The 21690-nt window shown below is 58.0% G+C and overlaps 1 protein-coding gene across 1 annotated transcript in view; it reads left to right on the top strand.

Annotated features, from left to right (window-relative positions):
• The window catches only part of HMCN2 (hemicentin 2), a 150859-nt gene that overhangs the window by 93831 nt on the left and 35338 nt on the right, over positions 1–21690 (top strand). The window contains exons 46-68 of the mRNA XM_044920435.1: positions 394–561; positions 1727–1840; positions 2321–2407; positions 3494–3685; positions 4426–4599; positions 4704–4817; positions 5371–5513; positions 6295–6445; positions 7059–7277; positions 8800–8913; positions 9285–9472; positions 9985–10081; positions 10857–11018; positions 11181–11294; positions 12243–12445; positions 13128–13209; positions 14692–14823; positions 17061–17204; positions 17296–17455; positions 17542–17666; positions 18101–18284; positions 20686–20783; positions 21290–21556. Of these exons, the coding sequence (XP_044776370.1) occupies positions 394–561; positions 1727–1840; positions 2321–2407; positions 3494–3685; positions 4426–4599; positions 4704–4817; positions 5371–5513; positions 6295–6445; positions 7059–7277; positions 8800–8913; positions 9285–9472; positions 9985–10081; positions 10857–11018; positions 11181–11294; positions 12243–12445; positions 13128–13209; positions 14692–14823; positions 17061–17204; positions 17296–17455; positions 17542–17666; positions 18101–18284; positions 20686–20783; positions 21290–21556 (3432 nt within the window). The remainder of the gene's footprint in view (positions 1–393; positions 562–1726; positions 1841–2320; positions 2408–3493; positions 3686–4425; positions 4600–4703; positions 4818–5370; positions 5514–6294; positions 6446–7058; positions 7278–8799; positions 8914–9284; positions 9473–9984; positions 10082–10856; positions 11019–11180; positions 11295–12242; positions 12446–13127; positions 13210–14691; positions 14824–17060; positions 17205–17295; positions 17456–17541; positions 17667–18100; positions 18285–20685; positions 20784–21289; positions 21557–21690) is intronic.

A 21690-nucleotide genomic window follows, 5' to 3' on the forward strand; every position in this document is an offset into this window, starting at 1 on the left:
TCCACTTATCCCCGCCTGATAGAGTGTGGCTTCCTTTTGGAATGGATCCTTTAGAAAGTGCAGAGGTGCCACTTACCACTGCTGTGGAGATTCAGGGGCGTATCTGTGTTCCCCCTGGCTCTAGTTCCAGTCCCGTTGCTCAGCCTGGGCGCTGTGCTAAGCACTTGTTGAGTCCTCCTGGCATCCCATTCAGGTGTTTGCCTGAAGCCAAAGCCGAGCCTGTGGCCACCAGTCACTCCCTTTAGTGGGAGCTGCTCTGATCTTGTCACTTCTGCTCCTCGCACTCTCGCGACTGGGGGTGGGGGTCCTTGTGGGGGGACAGCTGTTAGGGGGCGGGGAAGGAGCATACAGCGCCCATCTGCATCCTGAGTGTGGTTTCTCCTCCATGTCTAGTGCCCCCAGAGCTCATCGGAGACTTGGACCCACTGACCAACGTCTCCGCTGCCTTGCACAGCCCCTTGACGCTGCTCTGTGAAGCCACAGGTGTCCCGCCCCCAAGGGTCCGCTGGTTCCGAGGAGAGGAGCCCATCAGCCCCAGGGAGGACACCTACCTCTTGGCAGGTAAGGTGCCAGCCAGGGGAGTATCTGGTTATCAGGTCTGGCCCTCTGCCTGTGCCTCTGTTTATCACATGTCCATGACCTCTGACCCTTTGCTGCCAGGCCTGGTTGGGATAACCATTGAGCTGTTGGTCCCCCACGAGTGCAACCAAAAACACTGGCTAGCTGAGGTACTCCAGGAAAAACAATTGGATTTAAATAAGTTCGGAAAAGACTTCCTGCTCTGTTCCCCTCCTGAAGACCGACAGTGACTTTGCATAGTTTAGGTTCTGATAAGTCCTGCAGGAAAAAAAAAAATTCTCATGGCACGTCTATAACATCCTCCAGAACAGTAACATACTTTTGAAATGCTGAGTTAAGCACCTTCTCTGAATATTCATCCTCCCCAGAAAGCTGGTTTGTGATGGTTCTTATTGGTATACAAGTGGGGAAACTGAGGACCAAGAGGCAGTGTCCCTTCCAAATCTTGCAGGAACTTCAAGACCACTGAAGCTCAGCTTCAGTAACTCAACAGTTGTTCCACACAGCCAAAGCCGGGATGGCAAATAAATTTTCCCTTGTGCACCACTTCTGAGGATTTGGTAGGGGCTACCAGATGCCTTGTGATATGAATTCAGAGACTGTTTCTGGGAAGAAAGGAGCATGGCAATCCATTAGTGATGTCTGCCCTGGGTGCAGGAACAGCAGTAATGACATTTCCTGTGTATCTGCCTTCCCTGGGCAGGTCTTAGATGGTCCTTGATTGTGTTCCCCTGGGAGAAACTGGCTTGCCTCTGAGAGGTCCTTGGGAGAAGGCGGCTTTTTTTCTAGGTCTGCTAGAATAGAATGCGGGCATCTGGCCTGGGCTAAGACTGCAGAGCCCATTGCTGTCCTTTTACCCCCAGCCAATCCCCAGAACCAGGGGTAGCCAGGGGACAGATCCTTCTTACTAGAACACGGTCCTCAGGTTTACCCATGTGCCTGTCTAATGTCCAGGGGGCTCCCTCCATCTGTTTACCCTCCTGGGCCTCAGTTTCCCCATCTGAGGAAAGGAGCGCTGGGGGGGGGGACACATACACATCTAATGACAGCACCTGGTGCACTCCTGTTCCTGGTGAGCAGCCTGGGCTAAGCTTAGGACAGAGGTTGCTCATAGCTGTGCTTGGAGCCCACTCTTGTTCCTCCCCAGGTGGCTGGATGCTGAGGATGACCCGGGCACAGGAACAAGACAGAGGTTTCTACTCGTGCCTGGCAAGCAATGAGGCTGGGGAGGTTCGGAGAAACTTCAGCGTCGAGGTCCTGGGTATGTGATAGCCCCATTCTCCTGTGCACCCCACGGATTCCTCCTCTCCCACCTAGGAGCTTCTGGGGGCCCATGCCCAGGACTTAGGGCTCGTGCTGTAGCAGGGGACTCAGCACAGGAAGGAGGGAGAGGCCAAAGCTTGTTTTCTTTGCCTGATGAGCAACCTCTTCTCTAAGGCTGCCATGGAACTTTCTGGAAACAGCAGGGACTAACCCAAAGTGGAAGGGGGCATATATTTTCAACACCACCCAACCGCCTTCCTCTGATCAGGGCCTTCCCCCAGAGGCACTGGTACTTCCCTCAGCCAGAACCAAATGTTTATTGAACTCACTGCCCCATGGAAGCAGGCACAAGGGAATGGGAAACTGAGGCACAGGGAACTGACTGCCTTAGGCTCTTGGTTCTGGGCTCTTGCCTTCCTGCTTCACAGTCCTTCAGCCAACCCTGGTCAGTAACCATCTGTCTCCCTGCTTCTCCCAGTTCCTCCCAGGATTGAGAATGAGGACCTGGAGGAGGCAATCAAGGTCCCCGAGGGGCAGACAGCTCAGCTGATGTGCAACACCACAGGTAAGGGCCACACACACAGTGGGCTGGGAAGAAGCATGAGAAGACAGCTTCAGAGAGGAGGGGTTCCCTGGGGGTTCCAGCCTGCCCCCAGTCCCGCTGCTCCCCATGGAGGGTCTCTCAAATCATGAACTTGGCACCACATCCCTGCTCATCTTTGCACCGCTATGCTTCTGCCCCCAAACACTACCCCCCCACCCCCACTCCTCACCTGACTACAGACCTCTGCTTCCAGGACTTCCCACAAGGAGTCCTTGGCTGACGCCTTGGGCCCATGGGCTACCTCCACTGGGCTCCCACAGGCTCCAGGGCTTTCTTGTCCCAGCACTAAGCACACTAGACCATAGTAACCTTGGGACATCTGTATGCCCCAGTCGGGCTCAGAGGTCCTTGAGGACCCAAGGACTGCTTTGTCACCATGGTTTTTCCAGTGTCTGACAGAGTAGGCTCCCATTAATGCTTATGGACTGGGCTGGCTGGCTGGCTGGCTGGCTGGAAGGATGGATGGGGAGGTGGGTGGATGGATGGATGGATGGTTGGATGGATGGATGGGTGGATGGGTGGATGGGTGGATGGATGGATGGGTGGATGGATGGATGGATGGATGGATGGATGGATGGATGGATGGATGGATGGATGGATGGATGGATGGATGGAAGGAAGGATGGATGGATGGATGGATAGATGGAAGGATGGATGGGGAGGTGGGTGGGTGGATGGATGGATGGAAGGATGGATGGATAGATGGAAGGATGGATGGGGAGGTGGGTGGGTGGATGGATGGATGGTTGGATGGGGAGGTGGGTGGATGGATGGATGGATAGGTGAAAGGAATAACTTGCCTTTCTGTCTTGCCTGTCTACACCACGCCATCTCAGCCCACTCCTCCATAAGGAAAAGGCAGTCAACCACATAGGAAAGGACCCAGACCAGGCTTGATGGCTGCTCTGTGTCTTGCCCTGCTGCATGGGCCTCTGGGACTGAGATGAAGAATCCATGTCCTCTGCCCTATCCTGGAGCCTCCGACCTCTTGGCCAGCCTAGTCAGAACCTGCTAAATTGTCCCACCTGCCTCTCCCCCTCCTTACAGGCCGCCCACAGCCCAAGGTCACGTGGTTCAAAGATGGCCGGCCCCTGGCTGGTGGAGACACCCACCTCATTTCTCCAGACGGAGCCCTCCTGCAGGTCCTCCAGGCCAACCTGTCCAGTTCTGGCCACTACTCCTGCATTGCAGCCAACGCTGTGGGGGAGAAGACCAAACACTTCCAGCTTAGTGTCCTGGGTAAGTGCTGGGCCTCTTCCGGCCACCCTGGGTGCCGACGGGAGGGAGAACCAAGGTGACCAGCTCCTTACAGACAGTGTCCACAAAGCCTTCTCCTATTTTTTCCCCCATTTCTCCGGGTTCAATGATAACAACAACACCACCACCACAATAAAATAATAGCTCTGTTGGCTGAACATTAATCATGGGCTAGGCATTTGGACAGGCCTGATTGGTTGGATCTTCACAACAAGCCTAGGAGATGGGAGATGTGCTTGTTCTGTGTCACCAGTGAAGCTCTGAGGCTTAGAGAGGTGACTGGGCCCCTAGGTGTACATCTCCTGAGGGCAATCAGCATGAACTGTCTTGTCAGGAGAAACAGGGAGCTAGTAGATGAGAGGGACACAGCCTGGCTTAATAAAATCTGTTTCTAAAAATGATGGTGGTAAAGGGGACAGTCCCCTGCGGGACCTGAAAGAGGAAATTTTAGGACCAATGAAAGCAGAGCTATTCTGCATATCAGGGAACCCTCCGGAACACAAGCAGAACTGACAAGGCTCTGGTAAATCAGTAGACCATCTGGATGTTAAGAGACTACTGGGGAAATCCAGGCAGAAGTTGTCCAGCTTCCCCTGTGGCATTGCTTAGTGGTAGAAAGCCTAGGCTCTGAAGCTAAACACCAGGGTCTGAGACTTTTCTGGATCTTTGGGCCCAGGGTTAGGGATCTCTGTTAACGATCACACCCCCTGCCTCCCCCACAGTGGTTCCCACCATCCTGGGAGTGACCGAGGACAGTGCAAATGAGGAGGTGACGGTGACCATCAACAACCCCATTTCTCTGATCTGCGAGGCACTGGCCTTCCCCTCCCCCACCATCACCTGGATGAAGGATGGCGTCCCATTTGAGGCTTCGAACAACATCCAGCTGCTCCCAGGTGATGCCCTGTGTGGGGGGAAGAAGCAAAAGGACAGGAGACATGTTCTTGGGCCTGAGGTCATGTGACCAGGGGGTGACCCTGGCTACTGTCCCTGCAAGCAGGCACCCACGGGCTGCAGATCCTGAATGCCCAGAAGGAAGATGCGGGCCAATACACCTGTGTCGTCACCAATGAACTTGGGGAGGCCATGAAGAACTACCACATTGAAGTGCTCAGTGAGTCAGGGACCCTCCAGGGCACCAGCAGGGCAGGCAGGAGGCTGCGTGGGAGCCCAGGGTCCCCCGGCACCTGAGCCCCACAGACACCCTAGGCACCTTCCTATGGCTTGTCTCCTCTGATGGTCCGAGGAAGCCAGGGCTGACTCAGTCACTTGAGGGCCCAGGGCCCCAGGAGACGGGGGAACAAGCGAGTTAGGACTTGGGTCGTGTGGACGCCCAGATCCACACCAGTCCTGGTTTCCTTCTGCCACCTGCACTGTGCTGCGGCCAGAGGCCCCACAACTTGAGACCCAGCACCCCCAGAATGGACCCCAGAGGTCACCCCAGGAATTCCCCTGCCCCAGACATGCCCTGTCCTATAAACCACTGACAACCAGCACTCTCTCCCCTAAGCGAACAGCCGCAGGAGCAGGTCCGCCTTCGGGGTCCCTGTTCCTCGGCTCTCGGGAAGCTGCCCCCCATTTCTGGGACTGCCCTGGGTGCAGGGTGAGCCCTGGGTCTCAGCACCCCTTTCCTAGGCCTGCTCCTCAGACCCCCTTGTGGTTTTCAGTCCCCCCTTCCATCTCCAAAGACGACCCCTTCGGGGAGGCCAGCGTGAAGGAAGTGAAGACTAAGGTCAACAGTACCTTGACCCTGGAGTGTGAGAGCTGGGCCGAGCCCCCACCCACTATCAGCTGGTACAAGGGCGGACGGGTAAGTGAGGACACCCCGGGGGGGCCCCCTGCTTCTGCTTGGAACCTTCCAGAGAAGCCCGTCAGAGCACCTGGCCCCAGAGCCGGCCTGGGCCCTCCCCCACTTTATATTTTAACAAGAAATCCAACTGTTTGTAGGGAACAGACCTCATTAACATTCAACTCTACATTTACCCATTTAACTCACGGTTTTTGAGCTATACAGGTTTGGTGTTATAAAATTGTCAGAGCACTACCGTCACTTCGTGTTGTATTTTTAACATTTTATTAAAATATAAGTAGGTGGGGCGCCTGGGTGGCTCAGTCAGTTAAGCGGCTGCCTTCGGCTCAGGTCATGATCCCAGGGTCCTGGGATCGAGCCCCGCATCGGGCTCCCTGCCCCACGGGAAGCCTGCTTCTCCCTCTGCCACTCCCCCTGCTTGTGTTCCCTCTCTCGCTGTGTCTCTCTCTGTCAAATAAATAAAATCTTTAAAAAAAATAAATAAATAAAATAAAATATAAGTAGGCTTGGGGTACTTTGGTAGCGCAGTCAGTTGAGTGTCGGACTCTTGGTTTCGGCTTAGGTCTTGATCTCAGGGTCATGAGATCGAGCGCTGCATTAGGCTCTGCACTCAGCATGGAGTCTGCATGAGATTCTCTCTCTCCCTCTCCCTCCGTCCCTCCCTCCACGCGCACTCTCTCTCTCAAATAAATAAATTACAAACTATATATATATATAAGTAGGCTCATCTGGGTACTTTCTGCCCCTCATTTCTGATCATTCCCCCTCTCTCACCCCCCAGCCCGTGACCCCCAACCAGCGGCTCCGCATCCTGGGCGAAGGCCGGCTGCTCCAGATCCAGCCCACGCAGGTCTCGGATTCGGGACGATACCTGTGTGTAGCCGGCAACGTGGCCGGTGAGGATGACCAGGACTTCAGTGTGCTCATCCAGGGTGCGTGGGGGCCAGTGGGAACGGGGGGGCGCCACAGCTGGGCGTGGGGAATGTCCGTGCTTCTGGAACAGTCTGGCAGGAGGACTCTTCCTGGTGGCTTCTTCCCTTTCTCGCTGCTGGCTGGCATGTCTTACCTCCAGGCCCCTGGCCCCGGGCTCTCCCATTAACTGACTCCATGACCCGGGGCCACCATTGCCCTCCCCCCGGCCTTGGTTTTACCTTGGTAAAATGTGGGTCATCAGCTCAGGGGGCCTCAAGGGCCCTCACCACTTCTGAAAGCCAATGATTTTGTACCTCTGTGCTCCAATAAACAAACTCTGGCTAAAACTTTGGATCTGGCTTCCTCCACTCAGAGGTGTCAGCATGTCACGGGGAGTCTTTGAGGACATGAGCCACAGAGGGCAGGAACCTTATTCTAGTGCCGAGCATAGTAGTTGCTCGATAAACACTGGCGGAAAGAATGAGTGAATGTAAAAAACTGCCTTGACCTAAGGGGTCTGCTCTAACCGTGCAGTCCCCACACCTGAGAGAGGCTAGCACGGGAGTCTCTTTGAGCAGAGGCGCATCCCCATCCCTTGGCTGTGTGTTCTAATGGCTTTGTCCCCCACCCCAGTGCCCCCCATGTTCCAGAAGCCGGGCGACACCAGTGCAGCCTTCGAGATCCCGTCCAGGGAAGAAGAGGCCCGGGGTGGGGTGACGGAATACCGGGAGATTGTGGAGAACAACCCTGCCTACCTTCACTGTGACACCAATGCTATCCCACCCCCGGAGTTCACCTGGTACAGGGAGGACCAGCCCCTCTCGGCCGCAGACGGGGTGTCTGTTCTGCAAGGTAGTTTAGAGCGCACAGAGAGCTCAGGGCATTTGCAGGCAGGGATCGGGGTTCTCCCACCTCGGAGCTGGGCTCCTTAACTGCCCTCACGAGTCCTTGGAGCTCTTCTGTGTGGCTGTGTGACCACGGGCAGGCCACGCAACCACTCTGGGCCTTGGCTGCCTTTCGCAAACCTGGACTAGACGCTCCTTGCCTATTTGAAGGCAAGGACGGGGGCCCCCTTTGCCTCTGGTTTTTAGACCCGAGGTTCTCACCTGGGCTGTGCCCACCTCTGGGCCTCAAGATCTGTAATGTCCTGGGATACCTGGCCGACACTGGTGTCTTTCTCGGCAGGGGGAGCCAGTTCCTTTAGTAAGATCTCATGAGGACCCCACTGGGGGCGGGGGGTGCGGGGAGGGGATTCCAGGCATAGAGCCCTGTTTATCATCTCATCAGCGGGGACTCGGTGACCTTTCAGCTTAGGATGTGTCCTGTGTCCTGCCAGGCCTGGAGCAACGGTGGGGCTGGCTGGGGGTGGAGATGAGGTGGTTTGCGCGGGCCTCTAGACAAATAGGGTCATTCCAAGGTCTGTACTTTGGTGCTTGCAAAGCACAGCAGCCTCTTGGAGATGGAGAAGAGGCGATGCCTACTGAAAGCTGTTTGTCAGAAACCCCTGATTGACCCCTCAACCTGGCCACTGCCCTTGGACCCGGACACTGATCCAGATCCTGGGTACACAGTGAGCTCGGTCACATGCTGATTCCTACCTCAGATCCTGACCAGAGGTTAATCCCAGCCATCAGCTGACTCCATCCCCGGTCCTAGCCATTAACCTCCAACCCCACCATTGACCTCTGACCCCGGCCACTGACCCTTAATCATGGGCACATAGTGGTTGTGGTCACAAGTGAACCTTAATTCTGAACCTGACCATAGATTAATTTCACGTGTCAAGTGATCCCCAAACGCAGCCACTGTTTCTCCAATCCTGCTTCTGTCCCCGGCTCTTCAGGTCACAAGCCCCTAACCCTGGTCATGAGCACACCACAGCCTAGGCCAGCGATCCCCCAACCCAGAATCCTGAACACATGGTGACCCTAACCCGGCTCTGCTGGAGACCACCTCTAGCCCTGCAGAGATACCAGGGTCTGGCCCTGGCTGCCTCCTAATCACAGAGGGTCCCAGGTGACACCCCCCAGGACCCCCCACCCCTGATCACCACAGCCCAGGAGCTGCCTTATTGCTTCTCAAAGGCCTATCCCTGGACATTTGCCCAGCTCTCTGTCCCCTCCCTCTGCCTTCATTGAGGAGCCAGGCTCAGCACTGCTGGGCACTCTTGGGAAGCCTCAGTTCTTCCATCTGTCATATGGGAGGAGGAGGAGCACCAGAGCCAGAGGCCAGGAAAATGCTCAGCCAAGGGCCTTCCCCACAGCAAGCAGGGCAGGCTGATTCTCTCCATTTCACAGAGGAGGTGGGGCAGTGATGTCTTCGGGGTCCCCTGCCTCCTTGCCCTCGTTCAGGTCTCTATCCTGTGTCCCCGCAGGAGGTCGGGTCCTGCAGATCCCCCTGGTGCGTGCGGAAGACGCTGGGAGGTATTCATGCAAGGCCTCCAATGAGGTGGGCGAGGACTGGCTGCACTACCAGCTGCTTGTGCTGAGTGAGTGGCCAGCTTGGGGCCAGAGGGTTTCGGTCTGCAGGCCCCACAGGGCCCTCCCTGCTAAAGGGAGTCAAGGCAGAGTGCACGTTCAGTCCTGCTGCACTGGGAGGTTGATCACGTAGGGCACGCGAGCTGGGACTGGGTTCAAATTCCAAGTGGCCTGCTTTCTAGCCGCATCACCTTGAGCACATCACAGCCCTCCCGGTGCCCCAGATTCCTTAGCTGCATCAGGGCGGGGGGAAGGAGGGCACCGGGCGCCCTAGCCAGAGCCTGGTACCACGGGCTGCTCTCCCCTCCTTGCCCACCCCCTACCCCGGGGACCTTTCCCAGGCAGGCTGCCTGCTCCTCACCCTGCTCTCCCCCGCCCCCAGCCCCACCTGTGATCCTGGGTGACACGGAGGAGCTGGTGGAGGAGGTGACCGTCAACGCCAGCAGCACCGTCAGCCTGCGCTGCCCGGCCCTGGGCAACCCCATGCCCACCATCTCATGGCTCCAGAATGGGCTGCCCTTCTCCCCGAGCCCACAGCTGCAGGTCCTGGAGGACGGGCAAGTCTTGCAGGTCAGGGCGACCCCCAACTCAGGCTAAAGGCTGAAACTGCTGTGACCCAGTCCTGCTTGTCCGGGAACCAAGGAGCTGCCGCTATCTGTGCCAAATGAGGCTCTTGGCCTGGAAGCATGTTGGAGCAGCCGGGATTTAATTCAGCCCACCAAATAACCTTACGTGAGCAGCTTGCTGGCGGCACAGGGCCACACTTAGTACCCGAGAAGGACACATACGCACGCCCAGCTAGAGCCCAGCGTGGCACCGAGCGGCCCTGCTTAGAGCCAGGGGGAGACTGTTGTCACCACGTAGTTTGCTACAGGGAATCATCCGGCATCAATCTCACACTACGCCCTGAATGTCACAGAGAGCCTTGGGGGTTGTGGGGGGGGGGGTGCCTATCCGCGGAGCCCCCTGAGCGCTGCTTCATGCACACAGGGGTGGCCGGGAGCCCTCGCAGCACTTCCTGGGGGATCCCAGAGCCGGCAGGCCTGTGGGGTCTCCCAGGCACCTTCTCCCTCCGCCCGCAGGTCTCCACGGCGGAGGTGGCTGACGCCGCCAGCTACATGTGTGTGGCCGAGAACCCGGCAGGCTCCTCAGAGAAGCTCTTCACCCTCAGGGTACAAGGTGAGCTGGGCTGAGCAGCGGCCCCTGGGGGTTCCCAGCTGAGGACTGGTGCTCTGGGCTGGCTGTGGCCACTCCCCGGGTTAACCTCGTGGGCAGACCCGGCCCCTCTTCCCGCCCGGAGGGGCACCGCCTCGTCGCTTCCAGCATCCTGGGCTCTGGGCCTGGGCGCACGTGGATGGATCCCAGCTGGTGCCAGCCATCTCCTGGGACAGGGAGGGGACCCTGATCCCTGCAGGCCAACCCCAGATGATTTTAAGCAACATCGGAGGCTGCCAGGGAACGGCTCCTCCGAGGCCTTACAGCACCGTTATTGAGACTTACTCTATCCCTGGCGTGGGGCTGACATGTTCCCCAGAGCGGAGCTAGGAGGCCGGCCCAAATATACAGCTCAGAGAGGTCACCTAGTAGGGGGTTTCCATCTCACTGGCCATGAGTTCTGCCTCCAGATGTGGGGCAGCTGTGGCCGCAGGGACAGAGGGATGACAGCGCGGAGCACTCCAGGTCTAGGACCTGAGCCCGAATTGATACTTCAGCTCTGCCGCTGACCCGCTGAGTGGCTTTGGGGAAGTGACTCTCCCTCTCTGATCTCTGAGCCCCGTGTTCTCACCTGTGAGACAGCTAGGACAGCCAGGGGGTGTTGCACGGCCTTGTTTGAAGATGCGCCAAGGCACGGCGCCAAGAGCTCCTCAAGGCCGTGTTCCACTCTGTGGCTCTCGGCCCCCTGCTGGAATGTGTTCTCATGGGTCCTTCTCTCTCCTGGCGGCTGCGGGGACAGTCCCCCCACGCATCACAGGTCCGAACTTGGAGCAGGTCACTGCCATCGTCAACAGCAGTGTCTCCCTGTCCTGTGATGTCCATGCTCACCCGAGCCCTGAGGTCACGTGGTCCCGGGACAGCCAGGCTCTCTCCCTGGGAAAAGAGGTCTTCCTCCTGCCTGGTGGGTAAACTGAGGCTCGGCGCCCAGCCTGAGGCTATGTGGGGAGTCTGAGTTGCTTCCTCCAACCTGGGACCAGACAGGGAGTCTGGGAAGGCTTGAGTCTGGGAAGGCCTGGGGCCTGGGGTCTGCTCTCCGGTGTAAGGGGGCTGGCTCCTCCGGCAGGCACCCACACATTGCAGCTGGCCCGGGCACGGCCGTCAGACTCCGGGATATACGCATGTGAGGCCCTCAGTGCTGCCGGCCGAGACCAGAAGCTGGTGCAGCTTAGCGTGCTGGGTATGTCCTGTCTGTCCCCCAGTCCTTCAGTGAGCCCTCAGCCCCGCACCCCGAGGCAGCACAGCCAGGAGAGGGGCAGCTGGCCCTGGGGAAGCCTGGGATGCCCACACTCTCTGAGCAGCGTGGTGGGAAGATCCTGGTCTGTAGAGCTGGACACGCTGGGTTTGAGACTCAGCTGTATGCGTATTTGCACTGTGACCTTGGGCAAGTCACCCTCCCTCTCGGAGCCTCAGGCCTCCCATCTGTAAGTGGACAGTTGGCGTAAGGATTAAATGAGGGTATATGAGCGCTTACCCCGTGCCGGGCACACAGTGCGCTCTTAAGTCAATGAGGGGACAGCGGGAGCCACAGGAGCTGGCCCAGGAAAGGCCCTTCCCAAACCTGATTGACCAGAGGTTCTCGGCATGGAGCCTGTTTCTGGGCTCCCGGTCTTCAGAATCCTCTTGGGGAAAAGCTGGCCCAAGTCGTCATGCCCAGCACTCACTGGAAGTTTCCTTTTAGCCCTGGGTCTAGCTGATTTATTTGTGTGTGTTCAGCTACTGTGTGCGTGTCAGACACTGTGCCAGGCCCTGTGGGCTCACAGCCCAGGGTTGGGGGGCTTCTACATTGGTCTACTGGAAGGACGTGGGCTGTGGGGACCCCTAGGGAGGGCTCTAACCCAGCCGGGGCCTGCCTTGTGTCGGAAAGAGCCCAGGAGGGCCATTGGAGCATCTCCCCATCTAGGAGGCTGAGGCCCAGAGAAGGCAGGAGCCTGTGCCCAGGTCACCCAGCAGGTCCTTGGCACGCTGACCTGGACTCTCTTCCCTCCAACTCCCTGGGTCTGTGCCATCCCTGGGGCGGGCTCCTCCACGTGACGCTGTGGGCCTCCATCGGCCGTTACCCACGGCTGGAGCCGGGGAGGACGCCGGGGACGCTGGCGTGCCTCACGCTGCTCACCTGCTGCCCCAGTTCCCCCCACCTTCAGGCAGCCTCCCAGCGGCCCCCAGGATGCCATCGTGGTCCGGGCCGGGGACAAAGCAGTCCTGAGCTGTGAGACCGACTCACTCCCTGAGCCGACCGTGAGCTGGCACAAGGAAGGGCAGCCCCTGGTCCTGGCACAGCGCATCCAGGCTCTGCTGGGGGCGCAGAGGCTGGAGATCCGGGACACCCAGGTGAGCAGCCCGTGGCATGGGCAGCCGTGGGTGGCTGTGGGTGCCGGTCCTGGTGAGCCTGGGAGGTGGGGCTGGGCAGCTGTGTGGCAGGGCATGGGGACTGCCACCTCCTCAGCCCACAGGACCTCACAGCAGTGATGAGCAGCCCCCGGGGGGGGGAGCCATGAGAAGGGCGCAGGGCTCCAATCTGGTCCTGGCCTTGAGCAAGTCCATTCCCAATCACCTGCTTCCGCTTTCCTGGGATCTAGAAGCCTGTTCCAGGCCCCTCTGACCATGACTCTCTGGGAGTTTGCTCTGCCCACCCTCCCTGGTGTGGATTAGACACTCACAAGTGTTTGCTGGATGCATATTCCCTCTGGGAAATGGTGCTGGGCTCCTCTCTCCTGGCCCAGCGCCGTCCCCACAGCGAGGGACTTTTCCCTCCAGGCTTGGCTGGCGTGCAGGCCCAGGGGAAGGGTGGGGGTCTGGAACCTGCGCACTCACCTCCTAACCACCCTCCTGCTTCTTGAAGTTCTTGGGGGAAGGCCAGGGGGTCCTATCTCCTCTGGCTTCCCAGGCACGACCAGCATATCTGGGGAGTCCCTGCTCCAGAAGGTTCTGTGGCCTGGGTGTTTTGGGGGAGCCCTCGGTACCCCCATCCCAGCACCATGTACACCATCACCACGTGCTCTCTTTGTCCTAGGTACTGGATAAAGGTTTATACAGCTGTAAAGTCAGTAATACAGCCGGGGAAGCCATGCGGACATTTGTCCTCACTGTCCAGGGTAAGCTGGGGACCAGCCTGAGGGCATTGCCGTGGGACCCCCTAGCAGCACACAGGGCTGCCCAGGGTGGGAAGGGCAGTCGCTAGAAAGAGGCAGTGGCCCTGAGCGTGTAGGGCACAGGATGTGGCATTGAAAAGACCAGGATCGGAACAGCACTGCCGATGACTTGCTCTTGGGGGGCAGCAGAACACCTTGGTTCCTCTGAGCCTCGGGTTTGTCTTCGGTCAAAGGAGTAAAGGCAGTACCTGCCTCCCTAGATGTATGGGAAGCATTCAGTTGATGGGCTGCCATGAATATATCTAGAAAGTGCCGGGCACGAGCCTGGCATGCAAGCTGTGGGAGGGGAGCCCTCAGAGATCAGATGGTTGGAGTCCTGGGGCCATGTCACCTGGGGGGCCCGCTCCATCAGCCCAAGAATGGAGCACAGATGGCATTTGACGGGAGGTGACTCAAGGTGGGGGTGTGGGGAAGCTCAGCTAGGGAAGCAAGGGATGAAGACTCAGCCAGATTTGCTTGGGGTCAGATGTTATGTCAGTTAGATTATAGGCTCTGCTGGGGCACCTGGGTGGCTCAGTCGGTAAGCGTCTGCCTTTGGCTCAGGTCATGATCCCAGGGTCCTGGGATCGAGCCCCGCATCGGGCTCCCTGCTCAGCTGGGAGTCTGCTTCTCCCTCTCCCTCTCCCCCTGCTTGTGTTCCCTCTTTTGCTGTGTCTCTCTCTGTCAAATAAATAAATAAAAAATTTAAAAAAAAAAAAAAAAAGAGAGATCCCAAAACACAGTGGATTAAATGAGAGAGAATGTTACCTCTCTCCTACAAAAGCCCAGGAGTGAGCGTCCAGGCTGGTGGATAGCTCAGGGCCTACCAAGTGGTAAGTAAAGTACTGTAATTGCCCTGGAAGTAAATTGTCCCCAGGAGGCAAAGCCAGTGACCTCCCCACCAGGTGAGCAGTGGATGGATCCAACCGGGAGCCGTATTGAATACCATTGTTGGGAATTACTGACACCAGGTGTGCTGTTTAAAGCCTTCCCCTGATGGCTACATTGATGAGTGGTGGGAAGGGGCAAGGTCTGGTCCCTGAGGACAAAGAGGATTCACCCTGAGCACAGCCATTTTTGTTCCACTGGTAGTGCTTGCCCGGGATGCGTGACCTCTTCCTGGCCAAGCAGGAGAGGGTGTCGGGATCGATTAGTGATGTCTGCCCTGGCGTAGGCTAAGAACTCCTGGCGCGGTAGCCATGCACTCACCATCCTTGGGCTGAGTGGACCCCTCTGGACTCTGCTTTGTAAATGTTTTGAAATAGACTGATGCAGGTTCTATTTACACCTGTGACTAAAACAATCTGTATCTCTACCCATGGCAAAGCATAAAATGTCAACCACTAACCAGAACGAAGAGCTGATGGGGTATCCCTGACTAGCCCCCGTGGAAGGAAGGGGGCCACAGGGTCTTAGGACTGTGGCAATCTGGCATCTCTCCCACAGTGCCCCCAACGTTTGAGAACCCCAAGACAGAGAAAGTGAGCCAGGTGGCTGGGAGCCCCCTGGTCCTGAGCTGTGACGTGACCGGGGTCCCGGCACCTGCTGTAACTTGGCTGAAGGACAGAATGCCTGTTGGTGAGTGCATCGCATCTTTTCAGTGCCGAATACTCCTTTCTGTGCTGCCATGACCACGAAGAGGGAAGAGTTCTGGGTTGTCGCTGCTCTCGGCAAAATCGAAGGCGGCAGCGTCCTGTCTGTCCCACTACCTGTTGGCCCTTGAAATCCCAATGCTGAGAACTGGTCCATGGGGGCTCGAAGGCTCCCTGTGTTTGTGGCCACAGTTGGCTCCCACGAGATGGGTGGATGCAGGGTGGGTGCTGAGGGCCCAGCCGGCCTGACCCCGGCCTTGACGTTGGCCTCCAAAGCTCCTCCTCCTGGAATTCAGCTCCGTCCAGCCTGGCTGCCGGTCACCTTCCTGTCTAGGCCTTCGTCCCTGTCTAGCTCTCTTCTCCTCCCACCCCGGGGTCCCAGCAGAACCTTCCTCTTGTCAGGTGGGAAACAGCCAGCTCTCTGCCCTTAGCCTTTCCCATTCCAGCTGCCCCCACGCCAGCCCTGGGCCCACTCCAAGCCTCCAGTGCCATCTCCACACAGGGACGAAGGGATCTCAAAGTGCAGCTCTGAGGCGGTCACTTGTCTGCTGAAATGCTTTGGCCATAGTCCTCAGAAACAGCCCGGGAGGCCCTGCGGGGCTCAGCCAGCCCACCTCCCCGTGCCCCACACCGGGCCCCACACACCCAGCTGCTCTCGGCTTCTCCCACAAACCCTTCTGTCTCTCTCTGTCTCTCTCTCCCTCCCCCTAGCCCCCTCCCTCCCTCAAAAACAGCTTTATCAAGATTTATGTACTATACGATTTACCCATTTAAAGCTTATAATTCCATTATTTTGACTATAGTCGCAGACCATCCCCACAATCAATTTTAGAACATTTTTATCACCCAAAAGGCAACCCCTCACCCATTACCTTACACCCCTCGTTTCCCGCCATACCTGCTGCCAACCCCAGAACCAGGCAGCCACTGACACTGATTTGCCAGTTCTGGACATTTCCTATCAGTGGAATCATACGATATGTGGCCTTTTCTGACGGGCTTTTCCACTTAGCATCCTGTTTCCAAGGTCCACCTCTGTTGTAGCGTGTGTCCATTCTGCATTCCTTCTTTTAAGTTAAATTAAAATTTTTTCACTCTTTTTTATGGCTGACTATTCCACTGCATGGCTCTACCCTATTTGGTTTATCCTTTCATCAGTTGGTGCACATTCAGGTTGTTTCCACCCTGGGGCTCTGGTGCGTAGTGTGCCGAGAAGGTTCGGGGATGAGTGTTTGTGGGGCATACACTCTCCTTTCTCTTCCGATTACACCTGCTATGGAGCCGCTCCGGGCCCCGATCTCCACCTCCTTTCTTGGCACACACTCTTTCCTCCCCGAAATACCCACCCCGACCCCCCTGAACACCTCTACTGGCCGGTTCACACCCACTTGGTCCAACTGAGACCTGCCTCCTCCAAAGACGTGCCTGACCCCTCCCGGCTCCATCAGGGGCTTCACGGGGCTGGTCACGCGGGATCACGCGTGTCTCACTGTCTCTGATGCACATGGAGCCCCTTGAGGCCAGGGGCTGTGCTTTACTCGGCTTTGAACCCCAAGCTCACAGCTGGACACGCGGTAGCTGCTCAGTAGATTTCGTCTTGAGAGACTGGCTGTACCAGTGAGGACCCGGGGGAAGGTGGCCCAGCCTGGGCTCAGGCAGAAGTGCAGCTGCTGAGAATGGGGGCCATTCCAGGCTGGGGTGGGCGTGCAGCCTGAGCAGAGGCCCTGGGGTGCCCCTAACGGGACCCACATGGGGACCAGGAAGTGCTCAGTGGGTGGCTGGTTCACCTTGATTGGCAGCCTTGGGGGGTGGGGGTGGGCAGGGTGAAGCTGGAGCGAGGGTGGGGGTGAGGTGGGCCCGAGGGTCCTGGGGTCCACAGGAAGAGGAGCAAGTCCTGGACACTAAAGGGGAGTGGGGTATCTTGGCCAGGAATGTCCCCAGTGGAAGGAAATAGGTAAGGGCTGTAACGCACGGAGCAATGAGAGACCCAGCCGAGGGAGGTCACGATGTAGCTGGCACGAGACCCTGCCTCTGGCTGGGCCTCAGTTTCCCTGTGAGTACAAGAGGCCGGTGGGTGATGCAAAGGTTCCAGGGGTCTTGCGAGTGTGGGAGATGGACACCCGCTCAGAGGAGTCACATGACTTTTGTGTCCGGGCCCAATGGCGGCACCTGGGATGGCGGGTCTGGGCAGGTGGGGGCCTGGCACGTCTCTCCACCCCACAGAGAGCAATGTGGCGCATGGTGTGGTCTCCCGCGGGGGCCGCCTCCAGCTGAGTCGCTTGCAGCCCTCCCAGGCTGGCACCTACACTTGCGTGGCCGAGAACACCCAGGCCGAGGCCCGCAAGGACTTCGTAGTGGCCGTGCTGGGTACGTGTGCCCCCTCCACTCCCCCCACCATGGCCCACCCCCTCGCCAGCCCCTGCCACGTCCCCGGGCCTCACCACAGCACCTGCCACAGTGGCCCCCCAGATCCGGAGCTCGGGCGTCACCCAGGAGCACAGTGTCCTGGAGGGACAGGAGGTGCGGCTGGACTGTGAGGCGGAGGGGCAGCCACCGCCCGACGTGACCTGGCTGAAGGACGGTGGCCCGCTGGACCAGGGCGTGGGCCCCCACCTCCGGTAAGGCTTGGCCTGTGCCCTCCCGGGTCCCCAGGCATCACCACAGACCCTTACGTGCCGGCTCTCGGCTCTCCGCCCCCGGGCAGGTTCTACCTGGACAGCAGCGCCCTGGTGCTGAAGGGCGTGAAGGCCGAGGACTCGGGCGCCTACACCTGCGTGGCCCGCAACACGGCAGGGGAGGACGCCAGGCTGCACACAGTGAGCGTGCTGGGTGAGCAGCTGAGGGGTGAGGAGAGGTGGGGCCTCCGCCATCTGCGGCAGCCCGGCCACGGTGGGGCCTCCACCGGGGCATCTGGACGGGGATGCCAGGGCCAGGATGCAGGAGCCCGGCTTCAAGCCCCAGCCGGGCCATCCTCTGACCTCTCTGGGCCTCTGCATCCTGTTCTTAGCCAGAGACCCAAGCACTCCAGCTCCGGGGTGCGATAGAAGAGTCGGGGAATAGGGGACATGCAAATAGAGCCATGGGGTGAACCTGTGCCCCCACGCGGTGGGCTTCAGCCTCACCTGGCAAGGATGTGGCTCTGAGAACCCCATACAAGATGGTTGCTGCTTCCTGCAATTTGCCTGAGAGGAGCCCATCTCCCCCACCCAGACCCTCTCCCTAAACCCCCTTACCACCCCCTTTTTCCCTCTACCCACCCCCAGTCCCTCCCACCATCGAGCAGTGGGCAGAGAGCTCGGGGACCCTGGTGAGCAGGCCTGGGGAGCTGGTGACCATGGCCTGCCCCGTCCGGGGCTCTGCGCCCATCCGTGTGAGCTGGTTCAAGGACGGCCTGCCCCTCCCGCTTTCCCAGCGCACTCGCCTTCACAGCTCTGGCCGCACCCTCAGGTAGGGAAGAGGCTCTTCAGCCCCTGGGCCACCTGGTCCCAGACCCACTCTCAGGCAGCTTGGGCTTCAGAACACCTCTGAATGGTTTTCAAATAAAAATAATATAAACATACAGAGGTTTATGATGGGGAGAGTGAGGGTCCCCCACCCCCCAAATAGAACTCCAGAGATAAAGGGGGCCTCTGCCCTCAGGCTCTTACAGCCCAGGGAGGGAGGCACAGATCCAGGTGATGACATCTGGCTGTAACCAACTCAGCCTGCCTTGGGGTGGAGGAAATCAGGGAAGCCTTCCTGGAAGAAGGTTTCTGAGCAACATCTTCACACATTCTTCAATCTTTTGGAGTGCTGGCTGTCGCAGGTGCAGTTCCAGGCACTGGGATAGAGCAGTGAGCAAAATAAAGCCCCTGACCTACCGCTGCTTGATCAGGGGAGGAGAATGGAAATTAAACAGCTGTAACAGAGGAATGTCACTAGGGATATGTGCTCTGAAGAACAAAGTAGGGTGAAGAATAAATGGGAGGTGGCAGGGGAGGCTGGTATTTTAGGGTGGTCAGTGATAGGCACTGTCAGAGAAGGTGAAATGTGCACAGAGGTGGAAGGAGTCAGGAGAGGGAGCTGGGTGGATTCTGTGGGGAAGAGTTTCCGGGCAGAGTGTTGGAATAGCAAGTTCAAAGGCCCTGAGGTGGGCATGTGCCTGTGTGTTCAAGGAATAGGGTGGGTGGGATTGAGGGGAGACCAGGTGACAGAGGACTTGTAAGTCCTTCAAAAGACCTAGGTTTTCCTAAGGACAGATGAAGAGCTGGTGGGGGGGTGGGGAGGCAGTGTTCAGTAGAGAAGCCTCATGATATGACTTACATTTTTTTATTATGGTAAAATGCACATAAAATTTATCATTTTAACCATTTTTAAGTGTACAGTTCAGGGGCATTAAGTACATTCACACAATGATCCGACCATCACCCCCATCCATCTCCAGAACTTTCTCATCTTCCCAAACTGAAACTGTGTCCCCATTTCCCCCTGCACTGCTCCCATTCTTGGCAACCCCCATTCTACCTCCTATCTCTATGAACTTGACAGCTCTAAGGACGTCGGTTTCAGTGGACTCATACAGTATTTTTCTTTTTGTGACTGGTCTTATCCCACTCGGCATCATGCCCTCAAGTCTCCTCCACATTGTAGCAGGTGTCAGAATTCCCTGGCTTTTTAAGGCTGAGTAATATTCCACAGTACGGACAGACCACACCTTGTTCATCCATTCATCTGTCAACAGACATGTGGATTGCTCCCACTTTTTGGCTACTGTGCGTAATGCTATTATAAACATGGGTGTGCAAATATCTGTTCAAGTCTCTCAATTCTTTTGGGTTGTGACTTAGGTTTTTAGAGGATCCTTGTGGCTGCTGGGTAGACAAGAGACTATGGGGCCAAGGGCAGAGCAGGAGGGGGATGAGGGGGAGATGCCGTGAGGCCTGGGTCACAGCCGTGGTGGTGGAGGTGGTCAGAGGTGGGAAGCAGGAGGAGTGGAGCAAGGCTCTGCGGCCTGCATCCAGGAACCTGGAAGGCTGAGGTCCACGGAAGGTGTTTCCTGAGATCGGACCATAGTGGCGGTGGGCAGGTTGAAGGGGAGACCCGAGTTCTGTTTGAATATGTTGGTTTGAGAGGTTCTTAGACATCCAGGGAGGATGTGAGCCAGGTGTTTGCTACTCCACTCAGGAGTTTAGGGATATAGACGTTTGGGGATTGTGGGCAAACAGGTAGTGGTGGAAGCCAGGATGGGCTGCAGGCGCCCCCCGCCCCAAGTGTGAGTGTGGACTGTACCCCCGGTGGCTGGTATTAAGATGGGTCTAAGGTCCCAGGAAGGAGAAGCAGGCAGGAGGATGGGGAGGGTGGAGGAGGCACTCCAGGAAAGCGTGTTGTCCCGGGAGCCAAGCAGAGACATGTTTCAGGGTCACAGGGGACATTGACAAGATCAGCTCAGGAGGAATGGTCGGGGCCAGAGGGACTTCGAGAGGAGGTGGGGGGCACAGACAGGTTAGGTGACTCAGGTGAGTCTTAAAGGTGAAAAGGAATGGTCTAGAAGAGGAGTAAGGGCAGGCAGGCGTCCCACTCCTTGGATGGGACAGCGCGGCCCGCGGAATTGGGAAAGCAGGAAGTCTGGCCTCAGAGGGAGGGGGGTCAGAGAAGGCATCAGGGGCCAGGGAGTCTGGGGCTTTACTCTGGGGGCCCCAGGGAGCCAGGAAAGGGGGTTAGGCAGAGGCCAGGCCTGTTCAGGTGGGAGTTTCCGAGCTGCCTCTCTGGCAGGTAAGCCCCTGGGGGACAGCACAAGAGAGGGACCGTTTCCATGGAGCCACCCTCCCCTCCCCCTTTTTCCCCTCCACCCTTCCCCGGGGGTGTTCAGGATTTCCCAGGTGCAGTTGGCAGATTCTGGCGTATACACCTGTGTGGCTGCAAGCCCAGCTGGCGTGACCGACAGGAACTTCACCTTGCAGGTGCACGGTACGGACCGGGGTGTGGCGGGCAGGGAGGGGGTTGTTGGAGAAAAAGTGCATCATTTGGCCTTAGGGCGCAAACACAGAGACTCGGTCTTTGATTCATTTGGCTGCTCATTCATTCATCTCGCAAGCAGCCGTTAGACGCTGTGGTGTGCCAGGGCCTTACCAGGCCCCGGGATGCAGCAGGGAGCAGAGGTGACCCCTGCCCCCAGGAGGTCGGTGCAGGAAACAGCTCTGTGAAGAGGCAACCACAATCCCAGGCAACTAGTGACACCAGGGGAAGGACAGGGAGCTGTGGGAGCACAGAGGAGGGCTCTTCAACTGGCCTGGGGAGTTCAGGGAAGGCTTCCTGGAGGAGGTGAGGTCTAAGCTGAAGACTGGAGATGAGAAGGAATTGTCCAGGAGAAGGTTGTTCTGACCAATGTGGGAACAGCCTGTGCGAAGGTCCAAGGGTGAGGGTCCCCTGACGCGGAATGGAAGGACTCCTGCTCACTCTTTTGCCCTGCACAGTACCCCCTATCCTGGAGCCCGTGGAGTTCCAGAATGACGTGGCGGTGGTCCGCGGCTCCTCAGTGGTCCTCCCCTGTGAAGCCCGGGGAAGCCCCCTGCCCCTAGTGTCGTGGATGAAGGATGGGGAGCCCTTGTTGCCCCAGAGCCTGGAACAGGGGCCCAGCCTGCAGCTGGAGACAGCAGGAGCTGGTGACTCAGGGACCTACTCCTGCGTGGCCGTGAGCGAGGCAGGGGAAGCCAGGAGGCATTTCCAACTGACAGTGATGGGTGAGTCACCTGCCCCCAGCACCAGCTTCTCTGGGCCTGGGTGCGGGGTGGGCCTCCGGGGGCGATGGAGAAGGTGGTGAGGAGGTGAGTCCCCTGGTGGATCTCCCCACAGGCTGCCGCCCGGGGGCAGGCTT

This window comes from Neomonachus schauinslandi, chromosome 13, assembly GCF_002201575.2.
Source record: "Neomonachus schauinslandi chromosome 13, ASM220157v2, whole genome shotgun sequence".
Taxonomy (NCBI): Eukaryota; Metazoa; Chordata; class Mammalia; order Carnivora; family Phocidae; genus Neomonachus; species Neomonachus schauinslandi.